Here is a 14,868-nt window from a genome sequence, read left to right as displayed (position 1 = left end):
TAGTTCCACTCCTTGCTAAGTACTTATCCAATTCCTTTTTGATGGTTAAAAATAAATATTTTTCCACCGCTCTTTTGGACAGTGTCTTCCAGATCACAAGAATTCAACACAATAATACAAGAAATTCTCATCTGCTCCCTCTCGGGCTATTTGACCAGTTACATTTCGTGCTGGTTTGGCTGAATTAGTGAAGATCAAAGATAGGGTCTAGCAACTTTATGGCTTGTGACATGCCTTAGTTCGGAGTTCTCACAGGTTGCCACTCGTTAAACCAAACACCAGTACATCCTACAGGTCCACCTTTGTTCCAGAGCCTTCCTGGACCAACCAGGGTCATGGCTGCCGAGAAGAATCGGAACGTTTCACCAAGTGTAAGAAAATAACTGCAGATGCTGGTACAAATCGAAGGTATTTATTCACAAAATGCTGGAGTAACTCAGCAGGTCAGGCAGCATCTCAGGAGAGAAGGAATGGGCGACGTTTCGGGTCTGAAGAAGGGTCTCGACCCGAAACGTCGCCCATTCCTTCTCTCCTGAGATGCTGCCTGACCTGCTGAGTTACTCCAGCATTTTGTGAATAAATACCTTCGGAACGTTTCACCAAGATCACCAGGGTTGATAATTAAACATCCCAATGGGACTTAATACTTCTCCTCTTTAGAAACAGCTGATCCGTCTACCTGATAAGCCTGGAATTATCGTGGCGATCAGAGAAACCAGGTACAAAATAAAGTTGTTTTAGAATTCTTGAAAACTTCACTTTTAATTGCATAACATTTCACCTTTAATTTTAGTTGAAGGAGAGAGAGACTTCTGGCGACAATGGCAACTATGAGGAGTTAAGGACAAATTACTTTTAATTCGCTATATCAGTAAATCCTCAATCAGGGAATTAAATAATCGATCCTGGCCCTTATTTGAAGCTGCTGACAGCACTTATAAAGTTACAAGTCAATGCTATGGCTTGTTGCCTTGTAGGAAACACAATCGGGTGAATGTGTCTGCAGTATTTATAAATGGAGTTGGACCATTGATGTAATATGTTTTTGTTGAGGTACAGAGGACATTCTTTGAATTGAACTGTGGGTCCAGTGACTGCAAACAGCCCCCAAGGTGCTTCTCACTCTTGGCTGGGTCCCAATGCTCCCCTGTCTTGGCGCCAACTATATTCAGGGACTGTTAATTAGGTAAAACATACGGACACAGCTGATGCTATTCTACATTTGCCGCGAGGAAGCAATGCAGGAGACCTGATCATATATTTCCCAAAGATTATCAAAGAGTTGTCTGCCATGACTCTTGCTTCGAGGTCACTATGTCTTAAAAAAGCATAATTGAAAGCAACTATTTTTAAAGTTCCAGTAAGAGAATTATGACTAAGCGTTATCTGTTTGTAGTCTTCTCTTTTTTAAAGATATTTCATTTCCTTTTCTCATTTGCTTTCGTTTAGTTTCATTTATTTAGTTTAGAGATACAGCGTGGAAACAGGCCCTTCAGCCCACAGAGTCCGCGCCAGCCAGCGATCCCCGCACATTAACACTATCCCACACACACTTGAGACAATTTACATTTACACCAAGCCAATTAACCTACAAACCTGCACGTCTTTGTAGTGTGGGAGGAAACCAAAGATCTCGGAGAAAACCCACAGGTCACGGGGAGAACGTACAAACTCTGTACGGACAGCACCGGCAGTGGGGATGGAACCTGGGTCTCTGGTGCTGCAGTCGCTGTGAGGCAGCAACTCTACCGCTGCGCCACCATGGCTACCGTGAAGTAGGTGTCAAGGTTTACTAGGTGTATAGGAAATATTACAGCTCAACTTACTGCTGTATGAGCACAGCTGGGATTGAAGGCAAATATGCACAGAAAGCTTCTAACTTTAGTTTAGTTTAAAGTCAGTGCAGAAACAGGCCCTTCAGCCCACCAAGTCTGCCAACCAGGGATCCCCAAACACTATCCTACACACTAGAGGCAATGTACATTTTTTCCCAAAGCCAATTAACCTACAAACCTGTATGTCTTTGGAGTGTGGGAGGAAACTGGAGGCACCTAGAAAAAACCCATGCAGTCACAGGGAGAACGTACAAACTCCGTACAGACAGAATTAAACCCGGGTCTCCGGCGCTGTGAGGCAGCAACTCTACCGCTGCGCAACCAACAATAGGGGCACTGATATGATGGCGACACAGTGTTCACATCTACAGTCCCCCTTCCTCACCCTCCTTAAAATGTTACTTTGCTCATCAAACTTCTCAAATAACATCTCCATCCTCACTCTTCCTTTTCTTTGGGTCCGTGTGTGAGCTGAGGATCAGTGGGTTGTAAACTCTCATCCCAGTTAGAAGGTAATGCACTCAGGCCACAGTTCACAGGCTTCAGCCCCCAACCCAATTTAAGGAAACGCTGCACTATAAGTGATGCTGCATTTTGGACACCAATGTTAAACCCTCTCCAAGATTTGGTTCAGGTGTACGTAACAGACACGACAGCACGGTTTCAAAGGAAAGGGAATTCGTTAACCGAGCATATTTGCCTTAAAAAAACTTTTTTTTTAAAAACACTATCACATTGAAAGACAAAGTGCTAGAGTAACTCAAAAGGTCAACATCTCTGGAGAACATGGATTGATGATGTATGATATTGGTGTTTGTGGAGAATGTTCTTTGTTAGTGCATTATACTTTAAAAAAAACATACACCAGGACAGCACAGTGACACAGCAGTAGAGCTACTACCTCACAGCGCCAGAGACCCGCGTTCGATCCTGACTACGGGTGCTGTCTGTACGCAGTTTGTGCGTTCTCCCTGTGACCATGTGGTTTTGTTCTGGGTTCTCCAGTTTCCTCCCACACTCCAAAGACGTACGGGTTTGTAGGTTGATTGGCTTCAGTAAAATTGTCCTTAATGTGTAGGATGGTGTTAGTGAACATGGTGATCACTGGTCGGCACCGACTCGGTGGGCCAAAGGGCCTGTTTCCGCGCTGTATCTCTAAAGTCTGAAGGAAATGGTGGAATTTGGTTGAAGACAATCCAGCCTGGACTATTTAGTATGTGTAGTAAGGAACTGCAGATGCTTGTTTAAACCGAAGGTAGGCACGAGAAGCTGGAGTAACTCAGTGGGTCAGACAGCATCTCTGGAGAAAAGGAATATGTGACGTTTCGGGTATGTGGATTCAGGAACTACTGCTAGTTTGCACCAGAGCCCATATGCACAAAAATTACAATCGGAAAACCTCGTCCCACTGGCATTTTACACAGCTGTTGTGGTAAGTGAATTTTATTTTCAAAGCTAAACATGTGAAACGGGAAAGGAGGTGATGATTGGACTGAAGTGCAAACAAAATCTGTGCACACCAGCTTGTCATGAGGGAAGGGGCATGTAGGTTGCAATGTTCCCTTTCCGGCTGTCCGCAATTCTGTTACTTTAGAGTAATTGGAGCGATTAAACAAGAAAATCAGAAGGGTTCAGTATAGAAAGGGAACACTTCTCATTGGCACTCAATATCAGGACAATCAGCTGCAGCATGAATCAGGTCTCTGGGTCATATAACCAGGCGTAGCCCATGAAACCAGTTTCCTAGTTCTGAAGGGTCCCAACCCGAAACATCACTGATCCATACCTCTCCTTTGCCTGCGTATCCATGTGGCTATCTAGATTCCTCTTAAACACCAATATTGTACCTGCCTCCACCACCACCCCTGGCAGCACTTTCAGCACATCCCCAACACCCTCTCACCAACTTTTCCAGATGCACCATTGAAAGCATTTTACCGGGATGCATCACAGCACGGATTGGGAACCGCTCCACCCAAGACCGCAAGAAATGGCAGAGAATTGTGGACGCAGCCCAGACCATCACACAAACCAACCTCCCTCCCATTGACTCCATCTACACCTCACGCTGCCTCGGCAAGGCCAGCAGCATCATCAAGGACCAGTCTCACCCCGGCCACTCCCTCTTCTCCCCTCTCCCATCAGGCAAGAGGTACAGAAGTGTGAGAACTCCATAGTCCGTCCTCACCTTCTCCATCATGGTCTGGTTTGGCTCAGCCACCAAGCACGACATCCGGAGGCTGCAACGCATCGTTCGCACAGCTGAGAAGGTTGTTGGCTGCAACCTTTCCCCCATTGACGAACTGTACACTGCAAGGGCCAGGAAGCGAGCGGGCAAGATCATCTCTGACCCCTCTCACCCTGGCCACAAACTCTTTGTAGCACTTCCCTCTGGAAGGCGACTCTGGACTGTCAAAGCAGCCACAGCCAGACATCAAAACAGCTTTTTTTCCACGAGTGATAGTTCTACTCAATAACCAAAGTCTGGAGTCTCTTTTTTGCTCTGGTTTATTTTCACCCACATTTTTAGACCGTAATGTTGTATCCTTATTGTTTTGATGTGTTTATGCTTTATTCTTAATTGTTAACTGTATGTTTGTGTTGTCATTTGTGCGCGGAGCACCAAGGCACATTCCTTGTATATGTATACTTGGCCAATAAACTTATTCATTCATTCATTCATTCATGGACAGTTTATTCCCCGCTGTTATCAGTCAACTGAACCATCCTATCACCTACTAGAGAGCAGTCCTCAACTAATCTCTACCTCATTGGAGACCCTCGGATCATCTTTGATTGAATCTTACTGGATTAAACTGGACTTACCGAACCTTCTTGCACTAAACGTTAGTCCCTTTATTCTGTATCTGTACAATGTGGACGGCTCGATTGTAATCATGTATTGTCTTTCCGCTGACTGGTTAGCACGCAACATATAACATATAACAACTACAGCATGGAAACAGGCCTGTCCGGCCCTACCAGTCCACGCCGACCATTCTCCCTGACCTAGTCTCATCTACCTGCACTCAGACCATAACCCTCCAATCCCCTCCTATCCATATACCTATCCAATTTACTCTTAAATAATAAAATCGAGCCAGCCTCCACCACTTCCACCGGAAGCCCATTCCATTCAGCCACAACCCTCTGAGTAAAGAAGTTCCCCCTCATGTTACCCCTAAACCTTTGTCCCTCAATTCTGAAGCTATGTCCCCTTGTTGGAATCTTCCCCACTCTCAAAGGGAAAAGCCTACCCACGTCAACTCTGTCCGTCCCTCTCAAAATTTTAAAAACCTCTATCAAGTCCCCCCTCAACCTTCTACGCTCCAAAGAATAAAGACCCAACCTGTTCAACCTCTCTCTGTAGCCTAAGTGCTGAAACCCAGGCAACATTCTAGTAAATCTCCTCTGTACCCTCTCCATTTTGTCGACATCCTTCCTATAATTTGGCGACCAGAACTGCACACCATACTCCAGATTTGGCCTCACCAATGCCCTGTACAATTTCAACATTACATCCCAACTTCTATACTCGATGCTCTGATTTATAAAGGCAAGCATACCAAACGCCTTCTTCACCACCCTATCCACATGAGATTCCACCTTCAGGGAACAATGCACAGTTATTCCCAGATCCCTCTGTTCCACTGCATTCCTCAATTCCCTACCATTTACCCTGTACGTCCTATTTTGATTTGTCCTACCAAAATGCAGCACCTCACACTTATCAGCATTAAACTCCATCTGCCATCTTTCAGCCCACCCTTCCAAAAGGCCCAAGTCTCTCTGTAGACTTTGAAAATCTACCTCACTATCAACTACTCCACCTATCTTAGTATCATCTGCATATTTACTAATCCAATTTGCCACACCATCATCCAGATCATTAATGTAAATGACAAACAACAGTGGACCCAACACAGATCCTTGGGGCACTCCACTAGACACTGGCCTCCAACCTGACATACAATTGTCAACCGTTACCCTCTGGTATCTCCCATTCAGCCATTGTTGAATCCATCTTGCAACCTCACTATTAATACCCAACGATTTAACCTTCTTAATCAACCTTCCATGTGGAACCTTGTCAAATGCCTTACTGAAGTCCATATAGACAACATCCACAGCCTTGCCCTTATCAATTTCCCTGGTAACCTCTTCAAAAAATTCAAGAAGATTAGTCAAACATGACCTTCCAGGCACAAATCCATGTTGACTGTTTCTAATCAGGCCTTGATTATCCAAATAATTATATATATTGTCCCTAAGTATCTTTTCCATTAATTTTCCCACCACAGACGTCAAACTAATAGGTCTATAATTGCTAGGTTTACTTTTAGAACCTTTTTTAAACAAAGGCACAACATGCGCAATGCGCCAATCTTCCGGCACCATCCCTGTTTCTAATGACGTTTGAAATATTTCCGTCATAGCCCCTGCTATTTCTGCACTAACTTCCCTCAATGTCCTAGGGAATATCCTATCAGGACCTGGAGACTTATCCACTTTTATATTCTTCAAAAGTGTCCGTACCTCCTCTTCTTTAATCCTCCGAATTTCTATCACTACACTACTTGTTTCGCTTACCTCACATAATTCAATATCCTTCTCCTCGGTAAATACCGAAGAAAAGAAATTGTTTAATATCTCCCCCATTTCTTCCGGCTCAGCACATAGCTGTCCACTCTGACTCTCTAATGGACCAATTTTATCCCTCACTATCCTTTTGCTATTGACATATCTGTAGAACCCCTTGGGGTTTACTTTTACATTACTTGCCAAAGCAGCCTCATATCTTTTTTTCGCTTTTCTAATTTCCTTTTTAAGATTCCTTTTACATTCTTTATATTCCTCAAGAACCTCATTTACTCCCTGCCGCTTATATTTATTGTATATCTCCCTGTTTTTCCGAACCAAGTGTCCAATTTCCCTGGAAAACCATGGCTCTTTCAAATTATTATTCTTTCCTTTCCACCGAACAGGGACATAAAGACTCTGTACTCTCAAAATTTCACCTTTAAATATCCTCCATTTCTCTATTATATCCTTTTCATAAAACAACAATTTCCATTTCACTCCTTTTAAATCCTTTCTCATCTCCTCAAAATTAGCCTTTCTCCAATCCAAAATCTCAACCCTTGGTCCAGATTTGACCTTCTCCATAATGATATTGAAACTAATGGCATTATGATCACTAGACCCAAAGTGCTCCTCAACACATACCTCCGTCACCTGACCCATCTCATTTCCTAACAGGAGGTCCAACACTGCCCCTTCTCTGGTAGGCACCTCTACGTATTGCTGCAAAAAACTATCCTGCACACATTTTACAAACTCCAAACCATCCAGCCCTTTAACAGAATGTGATTCCCAGTCTATATACGGAAAATTGAAATCACCCACAATCACCACTCTGTGCTTACTACTAATATCTGCTATCTCCTTACATATTTGCTCTTCCAATTCTCGTTCCCTATTTGGCGGTCTATAATACACCCCTATAAGTGTTGCTAAACCTTTCTCATTTCTGAGTTCCACCCAAACAGCCTCCTTAATCGAGCCTTCTAGTCTGTCCTGCCAAAGCACTGCTGTGATATCCTCCCTGACAAGCAATGCAACACCCCCACCTCTTGCCCCTCCGATTCTATCACATCTGAAACAATGAAATCCTGGAATATTTAATTGCCAATCGCAACCCTCCTGCAACCATGTTTCACTGATCGCCACAACATCATACTTCCAGATGTCAATCCAGGCTCTAAGCTCATCCACCTTTCTTACAATGCTCCTAGCATTAAAATATACACATTTAAGGGACCCATCATTTCTTATTCTCAGTTAATTTCTTTTCCCTTCTTTCCCTCCTACATATTGGGTCTGAGTGTTTCCCTTTTCTGCCTCCTGCCTCACACACTGCCTATTAGCTATCTGTGTTTGAGTCCCTCCCCCCAACCGTACTAGTTTAAAGTCTCCGCAGTTATTTTAGCAAATCTCCCCGCCAGGATATTGGTTCCCCTCGGGTTCAGATGCAACCCGTCCTTTTTGTACAGGTCATACTTCCCCCAGAAGAGGTCCCAATGATCCAGAAACTTGAAACCCTGCTCCCTGCACCAGTTCCTCAGCCACGTATTTATCCTCCACCTCACTCCATTCCTATTCTCACTATCGCGTGGCACAGGCAGTAAGCCTGAGATTATTACTTTGGAAGTCCTTTTTTTTAACTCTCTTCCTAGCCCCCTGAATTCTCCTTTCAGGACCTCTTCCCTTATCCTACCTATATTGTTGGTACCTATATGTACCACGACCTCTGGCTCCTCTCCCTCCCCTTTCAGGATATCCTGGACACGCTCAGACACATCCCGGACACCGGCACCAGGGAGGCAAACCACCATCCGGGTCTCCCGACTGCGTCCACAGAAACGCCTATCTGACCCCCTCACTATAGAGTCCCCTATTACTACTGCTCTCCTCTTCCTTTCCCTACCCTTCTGAGCAACAGGGCCGGACTCCTTGCCAGAGGCCCGGGCACCGTCGTTGCCCCCAGGTAGGCTGTCCCCCCCAACAGTACTTAAACAGGAGTACTTATTTCCAAGGGGTACAGCCACCGGGGTACTCCCTAGTCCCTGCCTCTGTTCCTTGCCCCCCCTAACAGTGACCCACTTGTCTACCTCCCGTGGTCTAGGAGTGACCACCTCCCTGTAACTCCTATCTATAACCTCCTCACTCTCCCTGATCAGACGGAGGTCATCAATCTGCCGCTCCAGGTTCCTAATACGGTCCCTTAGGAGCCCCATCTCGTCACACCTGGCGCAGATGTGGATGTCTGGAAGACTATCAGACTCCCAGATTCCCCACATCTGACACCCAGAACAAAAAACTGCCCTGGCAGTCATACTCTCCAAACAAAGCCCCGCGCTCGGTTACTAAACCTACCGCCCGGCCGCTACTCCAACCGCTCCAACCGCCCACCCAAAAGAACTGAGTGATCTCCTGGGAGAGGCGAAAAACCGGATAAAAAACCCAGGCCAATTTGGGAAAAAATCCGGGAAATTCCTCTCCGACCCCAAGCTAGGCGATCGAAACTAGTCCGGGAGATCACACAGGTCTTACTCCTTACTATCCCCACACAATCCCCACACACTACTTCCCAAGCAACACAGCTAGGTGCTGCTTGCTGCTGCTGCTGCTACTGCTCAAAGGCTTTTCACAATTAAAGGGTATAGGACAATGAGAGGGCAGCATGGTGGTGCAGCGGTAGAGTTGCTGCCTTACAGTATTAAAGACCTGGGTTCAATCCTGACTATGGGTGCTGTCTGCATGGAATTTTTATGTTCATCCCATGAGTTTTCTCCAGGTGCTCTGGTTTCCACCCACACTCCAAAGACATACAGATTTGTAGGTTAACTGGCTTCGGTAAAATTGTAAACTGTCCTGAATGTGCAGGATAGTGTTAGTGCATGTGGTGATTGCTGGCCGGTGTGGACTCGGTGGGCCGAAGGGCCTGTGTCCTTCCATACTGTATCTCTAAAGTCTAAAGTAAGAAAATAACTGCAGATGCTGGTACAAATCGAAGGTATTTATTCACAAAATGCTGGAGTAACTCAGCAGGTCAGGCAGTAACTGCAGGTCAGGCAGTTACTCTAGCATTTTGTGAATAAATACCTTCTAAAGACTAAAAGTCACTGACACCTCTCAGGAAATAAACTTACCATCTCTGGTATATGTAACTATGGACACACAACAGTGGATGAATGAACTGCAGATGCTGGATTAAACCAAAGATAGACACAAAATGCTGTAGTAACTCAGCGGGACAGGCAGCATCTCTGGAGTGAAGGAATGGGTGACGTTTTGGGTCGAGTCCCTTCACCCATTCTTTCTCTCCAGAGATGCTACCTGTCCCGCTGAGTTACTCCAGCATTTTGTGTCTATTTAGTTTTAGTTTTTAGTTTTAGAGATACAGCGCGGAAACAGGCCCTACGGCCCACCGGGTCCGCGCCGACCAGCGATCCCCGCACATTAACACTATCCTACACCCACTAGGGACAATTTTTACATTTACCAAGCCAATTAACCTACAAACCTGCACGTCTTTGGAGTGTGGGAGCAAACCGAAGATCTCGGAGGAAACCCACGCAGGTCACGGGGAGAATGTACAAACTCTGTACAGACAGCACCTGTAGTCGGGATGGGACCCGGGTCTCCGGCGCTACATTCGCAGTGAGGCAGCAACTCTACCGCTGCACCACCGTGACCGCCCCGTCTATCTATAGATGCATAACAACCGAGTTGATTACTTGGCATTTCCAAGAGACATAAATGCAGAATAATAACCTGATTCTGAGGACAGTCTTCATTGCATTTTCTACCAAGAGTAATTGGAGGTGTGAAAGCGCTCGGGAAAAACCATCAGCCACTTCAGATCCTTAGCAGCCCACTCCTGCTCCAGTGGTTCCCTGGCTTCACCTCGAGTGCTAATTTAAGTCTGCTTTCACGCAGGCTTCTTGATTACTGAAATAAAACTGCTATTTCCCATCAAGTTGTAACTTGTTTCTACGCCTTCTGCTCCACCCTGGTTCTTCCTGACCACTAATTTCTGCATTTTAGCAGCCAGCACCATTCTAAACCATTCTCCGCCATTCTCCAGAATGTCTCAGTCAAGAATCTGTGGAATTCTCTGCCTCAGAAGGCAGTGGAGGCCAATTCTCTGAATGCATTCAAGAGAGAGCTCTTAAGGATAGCGGAGTCAGGGGGTACGGGGAGAAGGCAGGAACGGGGTACTGATTGAGAATGATCAGCCATGATCGCATTGAATGGCGGTGCTGGCTCGAAGGGCCGAATGGCCTACTCCTGCACCTATTGTCTATTGTTTATTGTCTAAGAAAGGCATGATAGGAGTTTATAAAATGCCTCCAGGGAAATGCAGGTGGCAACAAATCCAAACTGAAAGCTACTTGTTTTATAATGTGGGTCATTTACGATGTTGTGTTTTGTCTGAGTTTATGTGTAGAGGGTGGCACGGCAACGCAGCGGGTAGAGCTGCTGCCTTTGTGCCAGAAACCCAAGTTCGATCCCGACCTCGGGTGCTGTCTGTGTGGAGTTTGCATGTTCTCCCTGTGACCACATGGGTTTCGTCCGGGAGCACCAGTTTCCTCCCACACTCCAAAGACGTGCATGTTTGTAGGTTAATTGGCCCTCTGTAAATAGTCCCTGGTGTGCAGGGAATGGATGAGAAAGTGAGATAACAGAACTGGTGTTAACAGGTGATCGATGATCGGCGTGGACTCAGAGGGCCGAAGGGCTTTCTTCCATGCTGTATTTCTGAATTGTGCCTGTGAAGCTGCTGCAAGATTTTCCTTGTAGCTGCACCTGACCATTCTTGTGCACATGACAATAAACTCCAATTGACCTCCAGTACAGGTTTGCCACTTACCGTTCGAGGGAGAGACCCCACGCTATCACACACACACCTTCCGGCAGGCCCATCGGCAACAGCATTTCTGGGCGGAAGACGCCAGAGTTTCCAACTTCTACCCACTTCTTCAACCCTGTAGGAAGCAGAACACATCTCCTTATAAATCAGCAGGATAACCCACAGAGCAGAAGTACCATGTTACAGGCAAAGCGGGCACAGTGACGTAGCGGTAGAGTTGCTGCCTTACAGTGAATGCAGCGCCAGAGACCCGGGTTCCATCCCGACTACGGGCGCTGTCTGTACGGAGTTTGTATGTTCTCCCCGTGACCTGCGTGGGTTTTCTCCGAGATCTTCCGTTTCCTCCCACACTCCAAAGACGTGCAAGTTTGTAGGTTAATTGGCTTAGTAAAAGTAAAAATTGTCCCTAGTGGGTGTAGGATAGTGTTAATGTGCGGGGATTGCTGGTCGGTGCGGACCCAGTGGGCCGAAGGAGCCTGTTTACGCGCTATACCTCTATTTTTTTTAAAGCGCATGATCCTAGAGTGGTGGATCAGATCGATGCTCTGTAGTCTTACAGGTCTGAAGAAGGGACTCATCCCAAATGGTCACCTGTTCCTTTTTTCCAAACGTGCTGCCTGACCCGCTGAGTTACTCCAGCTTTTTGTTTCTATCTTCCATTTAAACCAGCATCTGCAGTTCCTTCCTGCACATCAAGTCTTAGTCTAGGGACCTAGCACGGAAACAGGCCCTTCGGCCCACCGCGCGGACCAGTCATTCACATACACTAGTTCTATCCTACACTCCAGGGGCGATTTTTACATAAGCCAATCAACCTACAAACCTGTACATCTTTGGTGTGGGAGGAAACCACCTGGAGAAATCCCACACAGTCTCAGGGAGATTGGGCAAACTCCATACCGACTGAACCCATGGTCAGGATGGAACCAGGGTCTCTGGCGCTGTAAGGCAGCAACTCTACCACTGCGCCAGCATGCTGCACATGTGGACTATTTATGAAGGAATCTTATTTAGCACAGTTGAATGGTCTATTAAAACTCCCGGGAGGACACTGCTATCTCCCAATGTTACAATGACAATGTTACAATGACTGCTATCTCCCATTGATACCCCAAGCCTGCAATGGTTCTGTTCCTGATGTAGAGATGGACAATAAATACTGGGCTAGCCAGCAACACGTATAGCTAGCAGTGAATAAAAAGAAGCCTCCCCTTGCATTTAACCAGCTGCAAATATTGTCCTCCACATTAATGAGGATAAAGGAGGAATGAAGTCTGCCTACAACATCATATTCATCAGCTGGCTGTGGGATTACATCCAAATCTGTCTGCATGCTGAATCTGACTAAAACCTTCAAACAATTTGTGCTGGTTGGCAGCAGTCAAGCTGAGGGCATGCAGATTAAAAGGGGAAAGCCATTTGTTTTATAATACCCTTCATTTCTCATTCCAAAATAACTGTTAGCCTCTAGTTACAGTTATTGCAACCATTTTGCATAAAACTAGATCCCAGGTTGAAATAGATGCACCGATTCCCACACTGACCTTTCTGTCCTGGGCCTCCTCCATTGTCAGAGTGAGGCTAAACGCAAATCAGAGGAACAGCACCTCATATTTCGCTTGGGCAGCTTACAGCCCAGTGGTATGAATCTTGATTTCATTAACTGCAAGTAATCCCAGCATTCTCTCTCTCTCTATCCCTCCCCCACCCAAGTCGCACCAGCTTCTCGTTTACACCAAGCAGCTAACAATGGCCTGTTTTCTTTATCATTACTTTTTTGCATATCTTTCATTCGTTGTTCTTTATCTCTCTACATCATCGTCTATATCTCTCGCTTCCCTTATCCCTAATGCAGCGCCGGAGACTCAGGTTCGATCCTGACTACGGGTGCTGCACTGTAAGGAGTTTGTACGTTCTCCCCGTGACCTGCGTGGGTTTTCTCCGAGATCTTCGGTTTCCTCCCACACTCCAAAGACGTACAGGTATGTAGGTTAATTGGCTGGGTAGATGTAAAAAATTGTCCCTAGTGGGTGTAGGATAGTGTTAATGTACGGGGATCACTGGGCGGCACGGACTTGGAGGGCCGAAAAGGCCTGTTTCCGGCTGTATATATATGATATGATATGATATAACCAGTCTGAAGAAGGGTCTCGACCCGAAACGTCACCCATTCCTTCTCTCCACAGATGCTGCCTGTCCCGCTGAGTTACTCCAGCTTTTTGTGTCTATCTTTAGAAATAGATGCACATTGGACTTCATCAGACCAGTGAGTATAGATGTTGGGAAACCATGTTGCAGTTATATAAGATGTTGGTGAGGCCGCATTTAGAGCATTGTGTTCAGTTTTGACGCCATGTTACAGGAAGGATGTTGTCAAGCTGGAAAAGGTGCAGAGAAGATTTACGAGGTTGTTGCCAGGACTCAAAGGCCTGAGCTACAGGGAGAGGTTGAGCAGGTTGAAGCACAGGATGATGAGGGGTGATCTGACAGAGGGGTACAAAAGCATGAGAGGAGCAGATCGGGTAAACGCAGTCTCTTGCCCAGAGTGGGGGAATCGAGAACCAGATGACACAGGTTTAAAGTGATAGGAAAGATTCAATAGTAACTTGAGGGGTAACTTATTTTTTACACAAAGGGTGGTGGGTGTATCGACTGGGCTGCTGGAGGAAGTCGTTGAGGCAGATACACTCATAACGTTTAAGAAAATTTAGACAGGTACATGGATTGGTTAAGTTTAGGAGATACTAGACCAAGTCTCTCCTACATTGGTGCACCACCGTCCTTCTCAACCCCCCACTCCCCACTTCCCCTGTCTCCTCAACCCCCCTTCCCCAGTCTCCTCAACCCCCCCACCCCTCCCCCTCCCCTCCTTTTAAACTTTAAAATGTGAATAACTTTAAAAATATAACACCGATTTCAATAAAACGACTTGCATTATCACTAAAGTGACAATGGTGAGTAAGGTGGGCCTAAAATTGTCGGGCTATCGTATATCGTTTTGGCTGAAGTTCAGTCACAAACAAGATAACAAACGAGAGTTTTAGTATATAGATATGGGTCATACACAGGCAGGTGGGGCTAGTCTAGATGGGGCATGTTGGTCGATATGGGCAAGTTGGGCCAAAGGGCCTGTTTCCACATGGTACGACTCTATGCAGCTTATCGCTGGTTTGTGCGGGAATGGCATCAAGGGTGGCAAGAAACTTTATATTTTTATATATAATCGACCCGAAAAGTCACCCATTTCTTCTCTCCAGAGATGCTGCCTGTCCCGCTGAGTTACTCCGGCAATTTGTGTCTATCTTCATATTGGATGATCAGCAGGAAGACATATCTGACAGGACAGGTCTCAGAAAAAGCAACATCCACGCCTCACTACAAACAGAACTGGCACTCACGCCAAGTCAATGTCCATCAGCCTTTCTAGTGACTGACTCCAGGTAGTTACAGGTCAGGTTTCATATCTGACAGACTTCATGCTCTTTCATCCTTTCAGCTATGCACTGCTTTGGGGAACACAATCAATCAGTAGAGAGGGTGGACAGTCAGAAGCCTTTCCCCAGGGTGGAATATCAAATATTAGAGACTCTAAGGTGA

At 45.9% G+C, this 14,868-nt stretch overlaps 1 protein-coding gene across 2 annotated transcripts in view; it reads right to left on the bottom strand.

Moving 5' to 3' along the window:
- The window catches only part of farsa (phenylalanyl-tRNA synthetase subunit alpha), a 61,214-nt gene that overhangs the window by 3,296 nt on the left and 43,050 nt on the right, over positions 1-14,868 (bottom strand). For both annotated transcript variants that reach the window (XM_078429512.1, XM_078429511.1), the window contains exon 12: positions 11,272-11,386. In XM_078429512.1, coding sequence (XP_078285638.1) covers positions 11,272-11,386 — 115 coding nt within the window. The remainder of the gene's footprint in view (positions 1-11,271; positions 11,387-14,868) is intronic.

This window comes from Rhinoraja longicauda, chromosome 37 (assembly GCF_053455715.1).
Source record: "Rhinoraja longicauda isolate Sanriku21f chromosome 37, sRhiLon1.1, whole genome shotgun sequence".
In the NCBI taxonomy this organism is placed as follows: Eukaryota; Metazoa; Chordata; class Chondrichthyes; order Rajiformes; family Arhynchobatidae; genus Rhinoraja; species Rhinoraja longicauda.
This window is presented reverse-complemented; position numbering and strand designations above follow the sequence as displayed.